Source organism: Hypanus sabinus, chromosome 22, assembly GCF_030144855.1.
Source record: "Hypanus sabinus isolate sHypSab1 chromosome 22, sHypSab1.hap1, whole genome shotgun sequence".
In the NCBI taxonomy this organism is placed as follows: Eukaryota; Metazoa; Chordata; class Chondrichthyes; order Myliobatiformes; family Dasyatidae; genus Hypanus; species Hypanus sabinus.
In genome coordinates, this window is record NC_082727.1 from 14,957,821 (window position 1) to 14,972,983 (window position 15,163).

Below are 15,163 nucleotides of genomic sequence, written 5' to 3' on the forward strand. Positions count from 1 at the left end.
GAATGGTGCACCTGTTTGGAGCCCTATAGTCCACGCACATCTGTACCTTCCCACTCTTCTTTCAGGCCACTACTTTTGGGGATACATAGGGGCTTCAAGACTTGGTGATGATCTCAGCTTCCTTCAACTTACACAAGTGCTGCCAAACGTCTTCCACCTCGGCAGTGGCCAGTCTTCGTGACCTCTCTCTAAACAGGGTGTCCTCAGTCACCCGGATAATGTGACAAGTGCTCTTGGAACAACCCACATCAAACTCGTCAGTGGAAACGACACCTTCCAGCTTCAACATCTTCTCTACCAATCTTCTCTTCCAACCTGCAGGAACCAGGGAGTCCCTGAAGTTGAATGACCCAGTGGTCAACTTTCCCCACTTTTCCAATAGTTTCTCCCTGGCTTGTCTCACAGGGGCACTAGACATTACTGTCACCGGGAACAGATGAGCCAGGGGCATCCCCTACTTGAAGGTGACCTCCCTCTTCATTGTGTTCCTGACCATCACTGTCATCCTGCTTGTCTGTACAACCAAGGGTTTCTGCAATTCGGGCCTCACCAGTACCCCAGCAGGAAATCCCAACTCCCCCTTGTGGTCTTCCATAGCATCCACTAAGAGGGCTTTGTCCTCGGGCACTCCAGGAAATTTGGGTGTCCCCATCAGTCTCGTTACTCCCCCAGGCTGTACCACCATTGGCTTTGACTGGGTGAACCACACAGTCCCTCGTTTAAATTTGGTATCCAGCCCAATGCTGCCACGCACTTTCTCAAAAGCAGCTCAAAACCCCCGGTGCACGGACAATGTTCCCAGAAAGCTCTCATCAGCTTTCTCCTTCCAGGCCCCCATGAGCCTCCTCGCAAGAGGGGTGTTGGTCTCCACCAGAACTGGAGCACCGCCCTTATCAATGGGGTCCGGACAAACCAGCACCAATGTATCAAGGACCTCAGACACTCCCACATTGGCCTCCGAGAACTCCAGCATACGGATAATCACTAGCTCTAAGCCCCCAGATCTCCAGTACCCTGAATGGTGTCAATGGTAAATGCTCCAGATACCGGGTGTAAACCGAATGGTACAACAACGTGACCTGTGACCCGATGTCACGTATGAGTTTAATGTAAATACCCTCTATCCATAGCGACATGCTGGAGCATGGACCCACTAAGCCTTCAGGAATTGGGTCTTTCGCTTTTGGGGGTTCCTTGGTACATTGCTGGGAACGTGCTCCCCCAGAGACACCAGGCCATTTCCTCACTGGGTCTCCATTAGGCTTTCCCAATGACTCTCCCTGCTGAGGTACCCGGGGGCTCACTCTCCTTCTGGTGTGACACCTGCTGCCAGCAGCCCTCTTCATTGTCCATCCCCTTGGGGGATCCGCACCCCCCCCCCATCTGCTCCATCGTATGGGGCGGAGGGGGCGGTCATATGTGCTGATAAAAGCTGAGACAGCTCAGTTCACCACTCCCCGGGCTAGGCTATCTGTGGTCACTTCACCGCAGGGGACCTCTACTAAGGACTGTACCCTGCTGATGGAAGCCTCCCATGCCTCCAACGCATTCTCATCCTCTCGTAGTTCTCTGATCAGCTCTACAAAATAGGGAAGGGGGCGCATCTTACGAGATTGTCGGAGACCCCAAGCAATCGGGCGCCCCTGGCTACCTGATCCACCTCAGCTGCCTGAATGACCCCTCTGCACCACAAGCAATTTAGCTGCCCCTCTAGCTGAAAAATATAAGCAAAAATCTTCTCCCCCTTCTCCTAACGCAAGTTCTGAAACACTGCCAAGAGCTCCAATGGGCTTCCTGTTGTACCAAAAGCATTTTCCAGTGTTCATTTGTAATCACTCATAGTTGCTAAGGGATATCGCAACCTGATGGCTGTCACAACATCAGCAGCCCGCCCACTCAAACTCTCAGGCAATCTCTGTTGCTTTACATCATCAGAGCATGACCACTCATCTAACAACTGAGAAGTTTGCTCGGCCCAGGTCTCATACTCCCCTCCCCTTTAGGGGTGGGCATTATTACAGAGAATAGGCAGGTCCTACCATAGCCGGGACTTTGAATCTGGGCATTTTTCCATTTCTTTGTCAGAGAGGTAAGGGTGGATACTAACTCAGAGTTCTCACTTCACTGGGGGATGGGGACTAATTAAACATTCCAAATCTGACCACTCCTTCCCCTCAATCCTCAGAAACAATAGAATCTTTTTTTTGAAATCTCCACCCCCAGCCACCAACCTACTTCAGCGCTGGTCTGCATTAAAGCGAGAGCTGCACCCACCATTTTATCAAATCTCCACCCACAATTGCAACTTTAACAATACTTAACAGGCAAATTAACAATTCATCCAGAGTACGAATATCTACCCCACTGGTTCAATGCTCAGGGTAATCCCACAGCATCCAACAAAATCAATCCCGGACAAGCCCCCACAATTGTAACCCTCGGGTTTGGCTAGCAGCTTAATCTGGGGGAAGACAACCTCAGGCCCAGCCAAACTTGAGAAATCTTGTTTGAGTGGATGCTGTGTGATGTGTTCCCCTGTTACAAATCAGTACCACAAAATAACAAACAGTGCACAATATGCAATTATATGATTGAGCTTTATAATTCTTAATTGGACTATAGGTTAGTAAAGAAACAAAAAAGCAAAGGGCCCATTCCTATGAAACAGTGTAATGTGCTACATTGGAACTCATGGTTTTTCCGTCTGTTCATTCTCCATTGATTTTTTCCATTGACTCCCGACCCCATTCCAAGTCCACTCCATCCTGCAAACAATGACTTCCCCATTCTGGCATCTTCTCTCTCCATTTTCTGCCAAACAAAAGACCATGAAACCTTCACTCCAGCATACAAGAAAGAAAAACATCTCCCCTCATCGATCAGCATACATTCCAAAGCCCCCATTAACCCTAGTCATAACCCAAGCAGTGTGGTACAGAGAAACCATTACATTAGCATGAAACATTACAGCGTGTTACACTAGCAACAGCTCAAATGCCTTCCATAAATTTTCTGATGACACAACTATTGTTGGCAGAATTCCAGAAGGTGTATAGGAGAGAGATAGGTCAGTAGGTTGAGTGGTGTTACAGTAACAATCTTGCACTCAACCTCAGTATGATGAAGGAATTGATTATGGACTTCAGAAAGGGTAAGACGAGGGAACACACACTGTCCTCATAGAGGGAATCAGGAGTGGAAAGGGTAAGCAGTTTCAAGTTCCTGGGTGTCAACATCTCTGAGGATCTATCCTGGGCCCAAAATATTGATGTAGCTACAAAGAAGGAACAACAGCAGCTATATTTCATTAGGAGCTTGAGCATATTTTGTATGTCGCCAAAGACACTCAACAATTTCTACAGATGGACCATGGAGAGCATTCCAAATGGCTGCATCAATGTCCAGTATGGTGGGGGGGCAGGTACTGCACAGGATCGAAATAAGCTGCAAAAAGTTGTAAACTCGGTCAGCTCCATCATGGGCACTGGCCTTCCCAGCATCTGAGACATCGTTGAGGAGCGATGCCTCAAAAACACGGCCTCCATCATTACAGACTCCCATTACCCAGGACATACCCTCTTCTGATTGCCGTCATCAGGAAGGAGGTACAGAAGCCTGCAGACACACACTCAATGATTCAGGAACAGCTTCTTCCCCTTTGCCATCAGATTTCTGAATGGACAATGAACCCATGAACACTACCTCACTACTTTTTTCACAACTTATTTAAATTAAATTTTATATCACTATTTTTTGTTATGTATTGCAATGTACTGCTGCCACTTAACAACAAATTTCATGACCTATACTGGAGACATTAAAACTGATGCTGCTTTTGTTTCTGAAAATGACACCAGTTCCTTGTGAAATGCACTTTTCTAGTTTGGTGTAAAGGTTATTCTTGAGGAGACATGCTGGATGTGTTCTGGCAGAAAGCAGGAATAGATCAAAATGTTGTTCATTTACACGAAAACAAACTGATTCAACATGTAACTGAGCACATCATTGACTAGGGCTTGAAATAGATTGGTAGCATTGGCCAGACCAAAGGACAGGTTGAGGTACTTATATTGGCCAGTGGAGGTGTTGAAGGCCATCCAGGTCTTTGGCGTCAATATTTTCTCTCAATTGCAGAGTTAGAACTGGCTATTTTTGAAGTTCTGACCTGCCCCGGAGTCAATAAATGCCTGAAGCCCATGGATCTGAGCAACCCCCCCAACAATGAAGGTTGGACATTACACAATGAAGGGAAGATGCTTGCAGAGAGAACTGACCCATCAAATCTCCCCTTCCTGCTGACGGGCATCCTCTCTTACTGGGCTCTTGTGACGTGAAGCCTGGAAGTGTTCTGGAAAGTCACAATAAAAGCAGGAACATGTTCTCCTGCGCCAATCTCATTCCTCCTGAGATAGGTGCATATGGCCCACCAGCCTAGGCTCCTCCAATGCGTGATGCGGGAGGGGGCGACGACAGACAGCGATCAAAAGAGTAGGCAGATCGGGGCATTCTTCCTTTGCACCTCTCAGTTGCCCAGTTGTCATTTCGAATGGCCAGATTAATCAGGCAGTCCAAGCTGACCTGCTCATCACCCACTACAATGTCATGCCAGACCCTGCACTCAATCCCCACTGGATGGCAGTGATGAGGGATCTCTCATTCCTCCCCTTCTCCACCACAAGCGTGCGGGAATCGGTGGGCAGCCTCCTGATCCAGCATGGAAGATTAAAAAAAATTCCCTTGAAACTCAACAATAAATTGGCGAAACGACTGGGTTGTCGGGGGAAACCTTGTGTCCAGAGAGTGTTGAACAGGCTGCATAAGGATCCATCTAAGAGATTTATCATGTATGCCAGTTAAACGCATCATCACTGAACCAATCAGCCTAGGCTCAGAAAGTCAACTCACATTGGTTAATAAGGTTCCCATAGCCGTCCGGGTCACCAGAATATCCACCTGCTGGAGGAATACACTCGAGCCAGTTATGGGAGTCGGGGCATTTGAGGCCAGAGTTACTGAGGCTGTTGAAAAGGAAGACCTCGAAGATGCTGGGAGTGGTACTGATGTGGTAAAAAGCTGCGGAATTGCATTTGGTGAGAGCAGTAATCGCTGCCTCTTGATTGCGGCTGTCTTGTGGTGAGTCGCTAAGCCCTCCCTGCGAGGGCTGACACCTGTTCCTCCAGCTGGAACTGGCCTCGCCGCTCTGAAAGTAGCTGTCACACTGCATCAGACACATCAGCCAACCCAGCTGCTGCTGATTTCAGTTTCTCCTCCATGAGCTTCGGCTTGGACTGTGTGTTTGCCATTCTGTTACAGTAACCTTGCCCGATGCAGCTTCAACTGACTGTGACTCCTCTCCTATTTGGCCAATGAATATCAGGGCCAAGATCAGCTGTTTTCCCTCTGCCGGGTCCATTTTCCGGTTGAGACTTGCCCACAAGGAACGTGTCTTATGGCCCAAGTGCTGAGAGCGAGAGAGACATGCTGAAGCTGATCAACAGTTCCCTCAGTTTTAATAGGAACTGTGCAGTAATAAGGGAAAAAAACAATAAACTCTAGGCCAACGGGGTCATTAACTAGAACTTTCAAACTAAGGCCAATGCTCAGCAGCAGTAACTTAATACTAAAATAAATACCACTCCTTACCAGCATCCATCCAAATGCCAGTCTCCTTTCCTGGAACCTGGACAACGGTAAACAGGGAGCACTGACAACTGTCTGTGCTCTCTCACTGCTCTCCAAATGCAAACTGGAAAATATCCTCTTAAAATCCGCTTGGGAAGTTTACAACCCAACGGTGTGAGTGTTGAATTTTCCATTTTCTGGTGATCCACATCCCTGAAGTTCTGTCACACAGACTCAATTGTCCACCTGGTTTTAGAGTCATAGAACATGACAGCACTGTAACAGGCCCTACGGTCGATCGAGTCCAAGACCATCTGTGATTCTGCTTAGTCCCATCAACCCACACTCAGACCATAGTCCTCCATACCTTTCCCATCCATGTACATGTCCAAACTTCTCTTGAATGTTGAAATTGAACCCACAGCCACCACTTCCACCAGCAGCTCATTCCAAACTCACACCACCCTCTGAATAAAGTTCCCCTTAAATATTTCACCTTTCACCCTTAGTTCTAGTTTCAAACAATCTCAATGGAAAAAGCCTGCTTGCATTAACCCTATGTATACCCCTCATAATTTTGTATACCTCTATCAAATCTCTCCTCATTCTCCTAAGCTCCAGGGAATAAAGTCTTAACCTATTTGACCTTTCCCTGTAACTCAGGTCCTCAATATTTCTGTAAGTTTTCTCTGAACTCTTTTAATCTTATTGATATCTTTCCTGCAGGTAGGTGATCAGAACTACCCACATTCTTCCAAATTAGACCTCACCAATGTTTTATAGAACTTCAACATAATTTCCCAACTCTTGTACTCAGTACTCTGATTTATGAAGTCCAGTGGGAAACCACTTATGTAGAATAATTTGCCAAGAGTAATCATGATCCTGGAAAGACCATGATCCTTCATGACTTAATTAACAAATAAATGTGCCAAAAGCTCTCTTTATGACACTATCTACCTGGGACGCCACTATCAAGGAATTATCATTCTGTACTCCCAGATCCCTCTTATACCACACTACTCAGTGCCCTACTATTCACTGTGTTTCTTGTGCCTTTGTCAATCCCTCCCATCCTCTTCCCCCTCTAGACTCCTTCGGCCAGTCATGCCCTCCCTATCTGGCTCAACATGCCAGCCAACAGCCTCTGTAGTGCATTCCCAATCGTCCCCTTTCCCTCTCAGTCCAGATGCAGGTTCTCAGCTGACCTGCTGAGTTCTTACAGCACTCTGTTTCCCTTCTAGATTCTAGCATCTGCAGCCTATTTTACTTTCATGTCCACTCTCTACAAACATACAAATGTTTACGGCCTTCCCCCTGTGGTAAATATTTGTATGTTTGCTGGGGCAGACACCAGGTTAAGGCTGAGCCATCGAGAGCCAGGCAGTTCATATCATAGCTCACAACAATAGTGAAAGGAAAATTACCGGCAAGAGAGAATCTGCAGATGCTGGAAATCCAAGCAACACGCACAAAATGCTGGAGGAGCTCAGTAGGCCAGGAAGCATCTATGGAAAAAAGTACAGTCGATGTTTTAGGATTTTGTGTGTGTTGCAAGGAAAATTACTGGCTGTTTGTATTTTTCACCAATTAAGCAACTTTAATGTGTCTCACCATCCGTAATTTATTTATTTGTTTGTTTATTTATTTATTTATTATACAGAGTTAAATAAATCTCACTGTGGGTTTGCTCCTTGTGAGTGAAAGGCGCAAGTTGTGGCTTGCGTAATTTTTGCACAGGTACCAGTGATTGTGTATACATCAAATAATCAAATCCAGTTTCATTATTTTAACCAGTTACATATGGAAACACGAATGAATGGAAAAGCCTATAAAAAGTCATGGATACAACCCAGCATATCACAGTAAAGCCCCTCCCCACCATTGAACACATCTACAAGGACTGCTGCTACAAGAAAGCAGCATCCATCAGCAAGGAATGGAAAGCAGACTCCCACCATCCAGACCCTGCTCTCTTCTCACCGCTGCCATTGGGCAGGAGGTACTGGCCTCAGGTCCACACCACCAGGTTCAGGAACAGTTATTACCCTCCAACCATCGGGCTCCTGACCAACATGGGCAACTTCACCCATCTCAACACAACTGATTCCACAAACTATGGACTCAATTTCAACAACAAAATCACTCATATTCAAAATATTACTTATTTATTAGTATTATTTTTTGTTTTGTTTTGGTATTTACTTAGTTTGTCATCTTTTTCACATTGGTTGTTTGTCTTTGTACGTAGCCCTACATTGATTCTGTTCTGTTTCTTTGTATCTACTGTGAATGTCCGCAAGGAAATGAATCTCTGGTTTGTATATGGTGACATATACCGTATGTACCTTAATAATAGATATATTTTGAGTTTACTTTGAAATTAGTTTATATGCATTGATCCTGATGTGTATTACTGTCTGTGTTCATTTACAATGTGCCTATGAAACAATTCCTGGTATCTATGTTACATTCCTCCATCCACAGCTATATTTAAGGAAAAGATGTTGCATCAATGACACAGATTTGAAATGTAATTCTACATTTCCTCCTTGTCCCCAGGAATGTCCCAGTGGTGTGGTTAATGAAGAGACATTTAAACAGATCTATTCCCAGTTCTTCCCTCAAGGAGGTGAGTATGAATACCTCTGGTTTTGAGGGATACCAGAGTCTCCTGGTGGCAACCCATTTCAATCCAACTTCCCGTTCCCATTCTGACATGTCAGTCCATGGCTGCCTCTAATACCACAATGTGGCCAAGCTCAGGTTAGCGGAGCACCGCCTCATATTCTGTCCGGGTAGCCTTCGCGCAGATGAATATCTAACTCAGATTACTCCAACTTTTGATAATTTCTTCCCCCTCCTTCTTCTCTTTTCCCATTCCCCATTCTAGTTACCCTCTCACTTCTCTTCTCTTCTCCTCACCTGCCCAACACCTCCCCCTGGTTCCCTTCCCCCTCCTCTTTCTTCCATGGTTCACCATCCACTTTATCAGATTCCTTCTTCCTCAGTCCTTTAATCAGAAACATAGAAAACCTACAGCACAATACAGGGCCTTTGGCCCACAAAGTTGTGCCGAACATGTCCTTACCTTAGAAATTACTAGGCTTACCTATAGCTCTCTATTTTTCTGAGCTCCGTGTACCTATCCAGAAGTCTCTTAAAAGACCCTATCTATCTGCCTCCACTACCGTTGCCAGCAGCCCATCCCACGCACTCACCACTCTCTGAGTAAAAAACTTAACCCTGACATCTCTGTACCTACTCCCCAGCACCTTAAACCTGTCCTCTTGTGGCAACCATTTCAGCCCTGGGAAAAAGCCTCTGACTATCCACATGATCAATGCCTCTCATCATCTTATACACCTCTGTCAGGTCATCTCTCATCTTCCGTCACTCCAAGGAGGAAAGGCTGAGTTCACTCAACCTATTATCATAAGGCACGCTCCCCAATCCAGGCAAAATCCTTGTAAACCTCTTTTGCACCCTTTCTATGGTTTCCACATCCTTCCTGTAGTGAGGTGACCAGAACTGAGCACAGTACTCCAGGTGGGGTCTGACCAGGGTCCAATATAGCTGCAACATTACCTCTCGGCTCCTAAATTCAATTCCACGATTGATGAAGGCCAATGCACCGTATGCCTTAACCACAGAGTCAACCTGCACAGCTGCTTTGAGCGTCCTATGGACTCGGACCCCAAGATCCCTCTGATCCTCTACACCACCAAGAGTCTTACCATTAATACTACATTCTGCCATCACATCTGATTCTTTCCACCTATCTTCTCCCAGCTTCTTGATTCATCCCCCCTTACCCTACCCAACCACCATCTCTACTTCCCTGGTCTCACCTATCATCTGCTAACTTCTGTTCCTCCTCAATTCCCCACCACCTTATTCTGGCTTCTGCCCTCTTCTACTCCAGTCCTGATGAACGTCAACTGTTTACTCCTCTCCGTACCTGCTGCCCAATCTACTGAGTTCCTCCAGCATTTTTCTGAGTGCTGCACAAGACTTCATGCATCATTTATGAGGGCTAAAGTTGTGTTCCCTTCTGCACTACCTAGCAGTCAGCTGTGCTTGCATAATGTGAGTTCAAATCACACTAGGACAGCACTTAAATTCAGTTTCCTAAGTCAAACTCAGGTGTCGGTAAAAAGTGATTGCAACACTGTTGGGGTGTCAAAACATCTCAACTGTTTTTGCAACATGTTTTGGAAAGAAGAATTGTTTATATAACTCCCAAAATGCTGCAGATACTCAGTAGGTCAGGCAGCATCTACGGAGAAAGAAATTAGAGTTAATGTTTCACACTGATGAACTTTAATCAGAACTTGTCCAGTAACAACCATTTAGCTCCCATGTATAACTCCAACCTACAAGGACGTGTTTAACCTACCGAGGTCAGTGGAGGAGTGAGTCAATAATAACCACACTGACCATTGTGGGAAGGTGCTTAGCTTCTGTTCTGAAATATTGAGCATCAGTTTGCATCTGAACTTATGGCTTCAGTGTTGCCCTAATCATTGGGAATAGTCCAAAGTGTCTAATCCATGTGGTCCCTGCCCTGGGAGTGTGTAATGGGACAGTGTAGAGGGAGTTTCACTCTGTATCTAACCCGTGCTGTCCCTGTCCTGGGAGTGTGTGATGGGACGGTGTAGAGGGAGTTTCACTCTGTATCTAACCCGTGCTGTCCCTGTCCTGGGAGTGTGTGATGGGACAGTGTAGAGGGAGCTTCACTCTGTATCTAACCCATGCTGTCCCTGTCCTGGGAGTGTGTGATGGGACAGTGTAGAGGGAGTTTCACTCTGTATCTAACCCGTGCTGTCCCTGTCCTGGGAGTGTGTGATGGGACAGTGTAGAGGGAGCTTCACTCTGTATCTAACCCGTGCTGTCCCTGCCCTGGGAGTGTGTGATGGGACAGTGTAGAGGGAGTTTCACTCTGTATCTAACCCATGCTGTCCCTGTCCTTGGGAGTGTGTGATGAAACAGTGTAGAGGGAGCTTCACTCTGTATCTAACCCGTGCTGTCCCTGTCCTGGGAGTGTGTGATGGGACAGTGTAGAGGGAGCTTCACTCTGTATCTAACCCGTGCTGTCTCTGTCCTGGGAGTGTGTGAGGGGACAGTGTAGAGGGAGCTTCACCCTGTATCTAACCCATGCTGTCCCTGTCCTGGGAGTGTGTGATGGGACAGTGTAGAGGGAGCTTCACTCTGTATCTAACCTGTGCTGTCTCTGTCCTGGGAGTGTGTGAGGGGACAGTGTAGAGGGAGCTTCACTCTGTATCTAACCCATGCTGTCCCTGTCCTGGGAGTGTGTGATGGGACAGTGTAGAGGGAGCTTCACTCTGTATCTAACCCGTGCTGTCCCTGTCCTGGGAATATGTGATGGGACAGTGTAGGGGGGGTTTCACTCTGTATCTAACCCGTGCTGTCTCTGTCCTGGGAGTGTGTGATGGGACAGTGTAGAGGGAGCTTCACTCTGTATCTAACCCGTGCTGTCCCTGTCCTGGGAGTGTGTGATGGGACAGTGTAGGGGGAGCTTCACTCTGTATCTAACCCATACTGTCCTTCAGCTTAGACTGTGAGATGGGACATTGCAGAGAATGAATTTCATTTTGTGCTTGGAAATGTGTAACAATCAAGCAGATCTCCCCATTCCCTGACTGTAATTCATGAGCTTTTCATTGCAGATTCCAGTATGTATGCACACTTCCTGTTTAATGCTTTTGATACTGACCATAATGGCTCCGTCAGCTTTGAGGTAAGAGAACTCTCCTTGGATCTGATGCAATGCAGGTTACGTGATAGTCAAATATTTTTAAAATTGTAACTTACAGGAATCTTTTTATGTATTGCACTGTACTGCCACAAAACAACAAATATCAGGGCATTTGTCAGTGATAATAACCCTGATTCTGAATCCCATTGCCCCATCCTATGTCTATGAGAAGGTTGTGGGAGCACGGAAGAACATCGGGAAATCTCCAGGAAGGCCCTCTTCGTTACTGCTACTGCTGCTGTGAGGTCCGGGACTCTGCTGAGAAGAACAGGGCCCCAGTCCTCGGGGTCGCGTTGCCGGTGGCTGTTGGCAAGGCCGTCTTAATATGCTCGGCAGAGGATTGTGCTCGGAGAAGCTGTGCCGGAGGGGATGGTCGGAGGCTCGGAGGTTCAACGGACTCGGAGTCCGCTGCGGTCAGGTCGCTTTCGGTGTGTGCCACGTCTGCAAGGCTGGGTTCGACGGAGCTTTCATTGTGTGCTGCGTCTGTGAGGCTGAGTCGGGCGGCACCGTGGAAGTCCATAGCGGGGGTATTCCCTTCTGCCGCCGGTGTGGGATGGCGAGTCTATCGGGACCCTGAGGACTTGTGGAAACTGTGTGGTGGTCTCTTTCGAACTTACAGTCTTTTAACATCTTTGGACTATTTTTACTGTGCCCATGGTCTGTTTTTTATCAATTACGCTATTGTTTGGACTGTTGTAACTATGTGGTTTTGTGCAGGTCTTGTTTTGTCTGGTGGATTTGGAGCTCCTTTCCAGGGAACGCGCTAAGACGGTAGCGCGATATTAATACGCAGCAGCCTCTCCGGACTCTGGATTGGGGATTGCCAAACATTATGTGGATTTTCTGGTGTAGTTTGTTTTGTCATGTGCTTTTGTGATATCATTCTGAAGGAACGTTGTCTCATTTTTTTTAACTGCATTGCATTTGTGGTTTCTAAATGACAATAAACTGAAACTGAACTGAACAGGCAGTGAGTTCCAGATCATAAATGCTCCCTGTCTCCACAAGGACTATAACAGAACATAGAACATACAACAGTACAGCATGGGATCAAGCCCTCAGTCTCCAATGTTGTGTTGAACCAATGAAATTAGTAATCAAATAGCAAACTAAACTAATCCCTTCTGCCTACACCATGTTCATATCCCTCCATTCTCTTCACATTCATGTCTATCTGAACGTCTCTGGAAAGCCCCTGATGCACATGCCTCTACCACCACCTCTGGCAACGCATTCCAGGCATCCACTCTGTAAAAAAAACTTGCCCCTCATATCTCCTTTGAGCTTAGCCCCTTCTTGCCTTAAATGCAGGCCCTCTGCTATTAGACATTTCGACCCTGGGTGACAGATACCGTCTGTCTACTCAATCTATGCCTCTCATTATCTTATAAACCTCGATCAGATCTCCTCTCAGCTTCCACTGATCCAGAGAAAACAACCCAATATCCTTCTGGGAAGTTCAATCAGCCAATGACCAGACAAAGCTCGGCAGTGGTGATCTGCAGGGTCGAGTAGTGTTCAGAATTTCGGGCTCTCTGGTAAACCCCTTCACATCCCTATTGGTGGCTTCCTGTCTAATCATCTATTAGAACCAATGTCCTTCACCGGAAATCAGCAGCAGTATCAGTGTCACTAACCAATAACACCCTGGAAACTCACCAGGGCTCCTGACCATGGGACACAGAACAGTTCCTGCACCGTGCTTATGTCAAACACAATGCCAAATTAAATTAAATCCCTTCTGCCTGCACGAGATCATATCTCTTCATTCCCTGCCCATCTTAAGCTCCACTGTAGGAACTCCATCCACCACCACCCGACAGCCCATCACTCTGTGTGTAAAAAAAAGTTGTCCCACACATCTCTGTTAAACTTCACCTTAAGTGCACACCCTCTAACGTTTGCCATTACTACCCTGGGAAAAAGATTCTGACTCTTTACACTGTCCGTGCTTCTTACAATTTTATAAACTTCTATCAGATCTCCCCTTGGCCTCCAAAGCTCCAGAGAAACCAACCCAAGTTTGTCCAAATTCTTCTTCTAGCACATGCTCTCAAATCCAGACAGCATCCTGGTAAACCACTTCTGCACCCTCACAAAAGCCTCCACACCCTTCCTGTAACGGGGCGACCAGAAAGGAACGCAATACTCCATGTGGCCTAAGCAAAGTTTTATACTGATGCAACATAACTTCCAGAGTCCTACACTCAAACCCTTGGCCGATGAAGGCAAGTCCACCATTACTACCCTGTCTACCTGTAGGAAACAGCACCTTCAGATTCAGATTTATCTATCACGTGTCCATTGAAGCATACAGTGAGATGTATCATTGGCGAGCACAACCAACACACTCAAGGACAGCCCACAAGTGTTGCCACGCATTCTGGCGCCAACGTCGCATGTCCAGATTGTTCAGTAGAACAACACAAGCAGCAACAACAAAATAGTACAAGACAATAGAAAGTCAAGCCCCTTTCCCATCCATCCTGTCACCACCCCCTCTCATATCCAGACAGGGCTTCCCGTCCCAGGACAGGCCTCCGTTGCTTTTGTCTTGGAACCTCAGACTCACAGACATCAAACTTCCAACTTTGGACTTCAGCCGAGGAAGGGAAGGGCAGTAGGGACATGGGAACACCTCCTCGGGATCCAGATTGTAAACATAAATGTTACAGATTTTTACTGTTAACTGAGCTCGAGCTCTCAGGTCCCCTTCCGCTAGTCTCTTAAATTTTAACAATCTTCCTCCAAAGCTAACTGGCAGGTCAGCTTTTGGAACAACACTCTTAAACTGCAGAACTAAGACCTAAAACTATAGAGGGTGCAGACTCAGCTGACACATTCGAACATTTAACCTTACTTTTAACTAACATATTTTTGTCTTTTATTTTCATGTTTGCACTTTATTCCATTGTAAATCACTTTGAACTAAATCGTCTGGATGAAAAATGTTCTATAAATAAGTTATTATTTTTTCTCTCAGCTCAAGCTGGTAAAACCTGAGGTACAGGCATAACAAGCAGACACAGTTTAGCCTTGCAGACTTATTTGTAATTGCTCGGAGCTTTCAGACTATTCCAGTGGTGTTTAGTATTGTGGCTTTCTGGAGATTTACATAAACATTGCTGCATAGGGCCTTATTGTTTAATGCTATTGTGTAGAGACTTTGGGATGATACCAGTTGTAGATATCACTATTGGGACATGTTCATGTTCCATAGTCTTTCAATTTCCTCTTTGAATTCAGCATATTTCTTGTGATTTGCACATATTGATTTCTGTATGTTGTGTGTGTTTGGAATGGCTATATCTAATGAGTAAGTTGTTCTGTATTGTTTATTCTGTATTATTATATCTGGACAGTTATCATGGCTTGTCCTTTCTGTAATAATGGATCAGTTGTATTTATAGTAAAGTATGGTGTCTTTATAAATCTGTATTTTAAAGCAAGATTTTAGGTTGTTGTTGTTGTTATTATTATTATTGTTGTCATCATCATCATCATCATCTATTTCCCCTCTTCTCTCCTTCTGCCCCAGAATTTTGTGACAGGCTTATCTGTAATCCTTCGAGGCTCTGTTGATGACAAACTGAACTGGGCCTTCAACCTGTACGATCTAAATAAAGATGGCTGCATTACCAGAGAGGTAAAAGCGAGGTGGTGGGTGAGGGGGGTGCTGATATGGAAGGGATGTTTGATGTTGGTGCTTCTATGTGAGCGAGAGAGAGTGGAAGTGCGAAAGCGAGCGAGAGATAGTAGAGG

The 15,163-nt window shown here is 46.0% G+C and overlaps 1 protein-coding gene across 8 annotated transcripts in view; it reads left to right on the forward strand.

Moving 5' to 3' along the window:
- LOC132379349 (Kv channel-interacting protein 2-like) overlaps positions 1-15,163 on the forward strand; it is a 523,353-nt gene that overhangs the window by 494,940 nt on the left and 13,250 nt on the right. For all 8 annotated transcript variants that reach the window (XM_059947086.1, XM_059947091.1, XM_059947089.1 and 5 more), the window contains 3 exons: positions 8,185-8,254; positions 11,313-11,383; positions 14,940-15,047. In XM_059947086.1, coding sequence (XP_059803069.1) covers positions 8,185-8,254; positions 11,313-11,383; positions 14,940-15,047 — 249 coding nt within the window. The remainder of the gene's footprint in view (positions 1-8,184; positions 8,255-11,312; positions 11,384-14,939; positions 15,048-15,163) is intronic.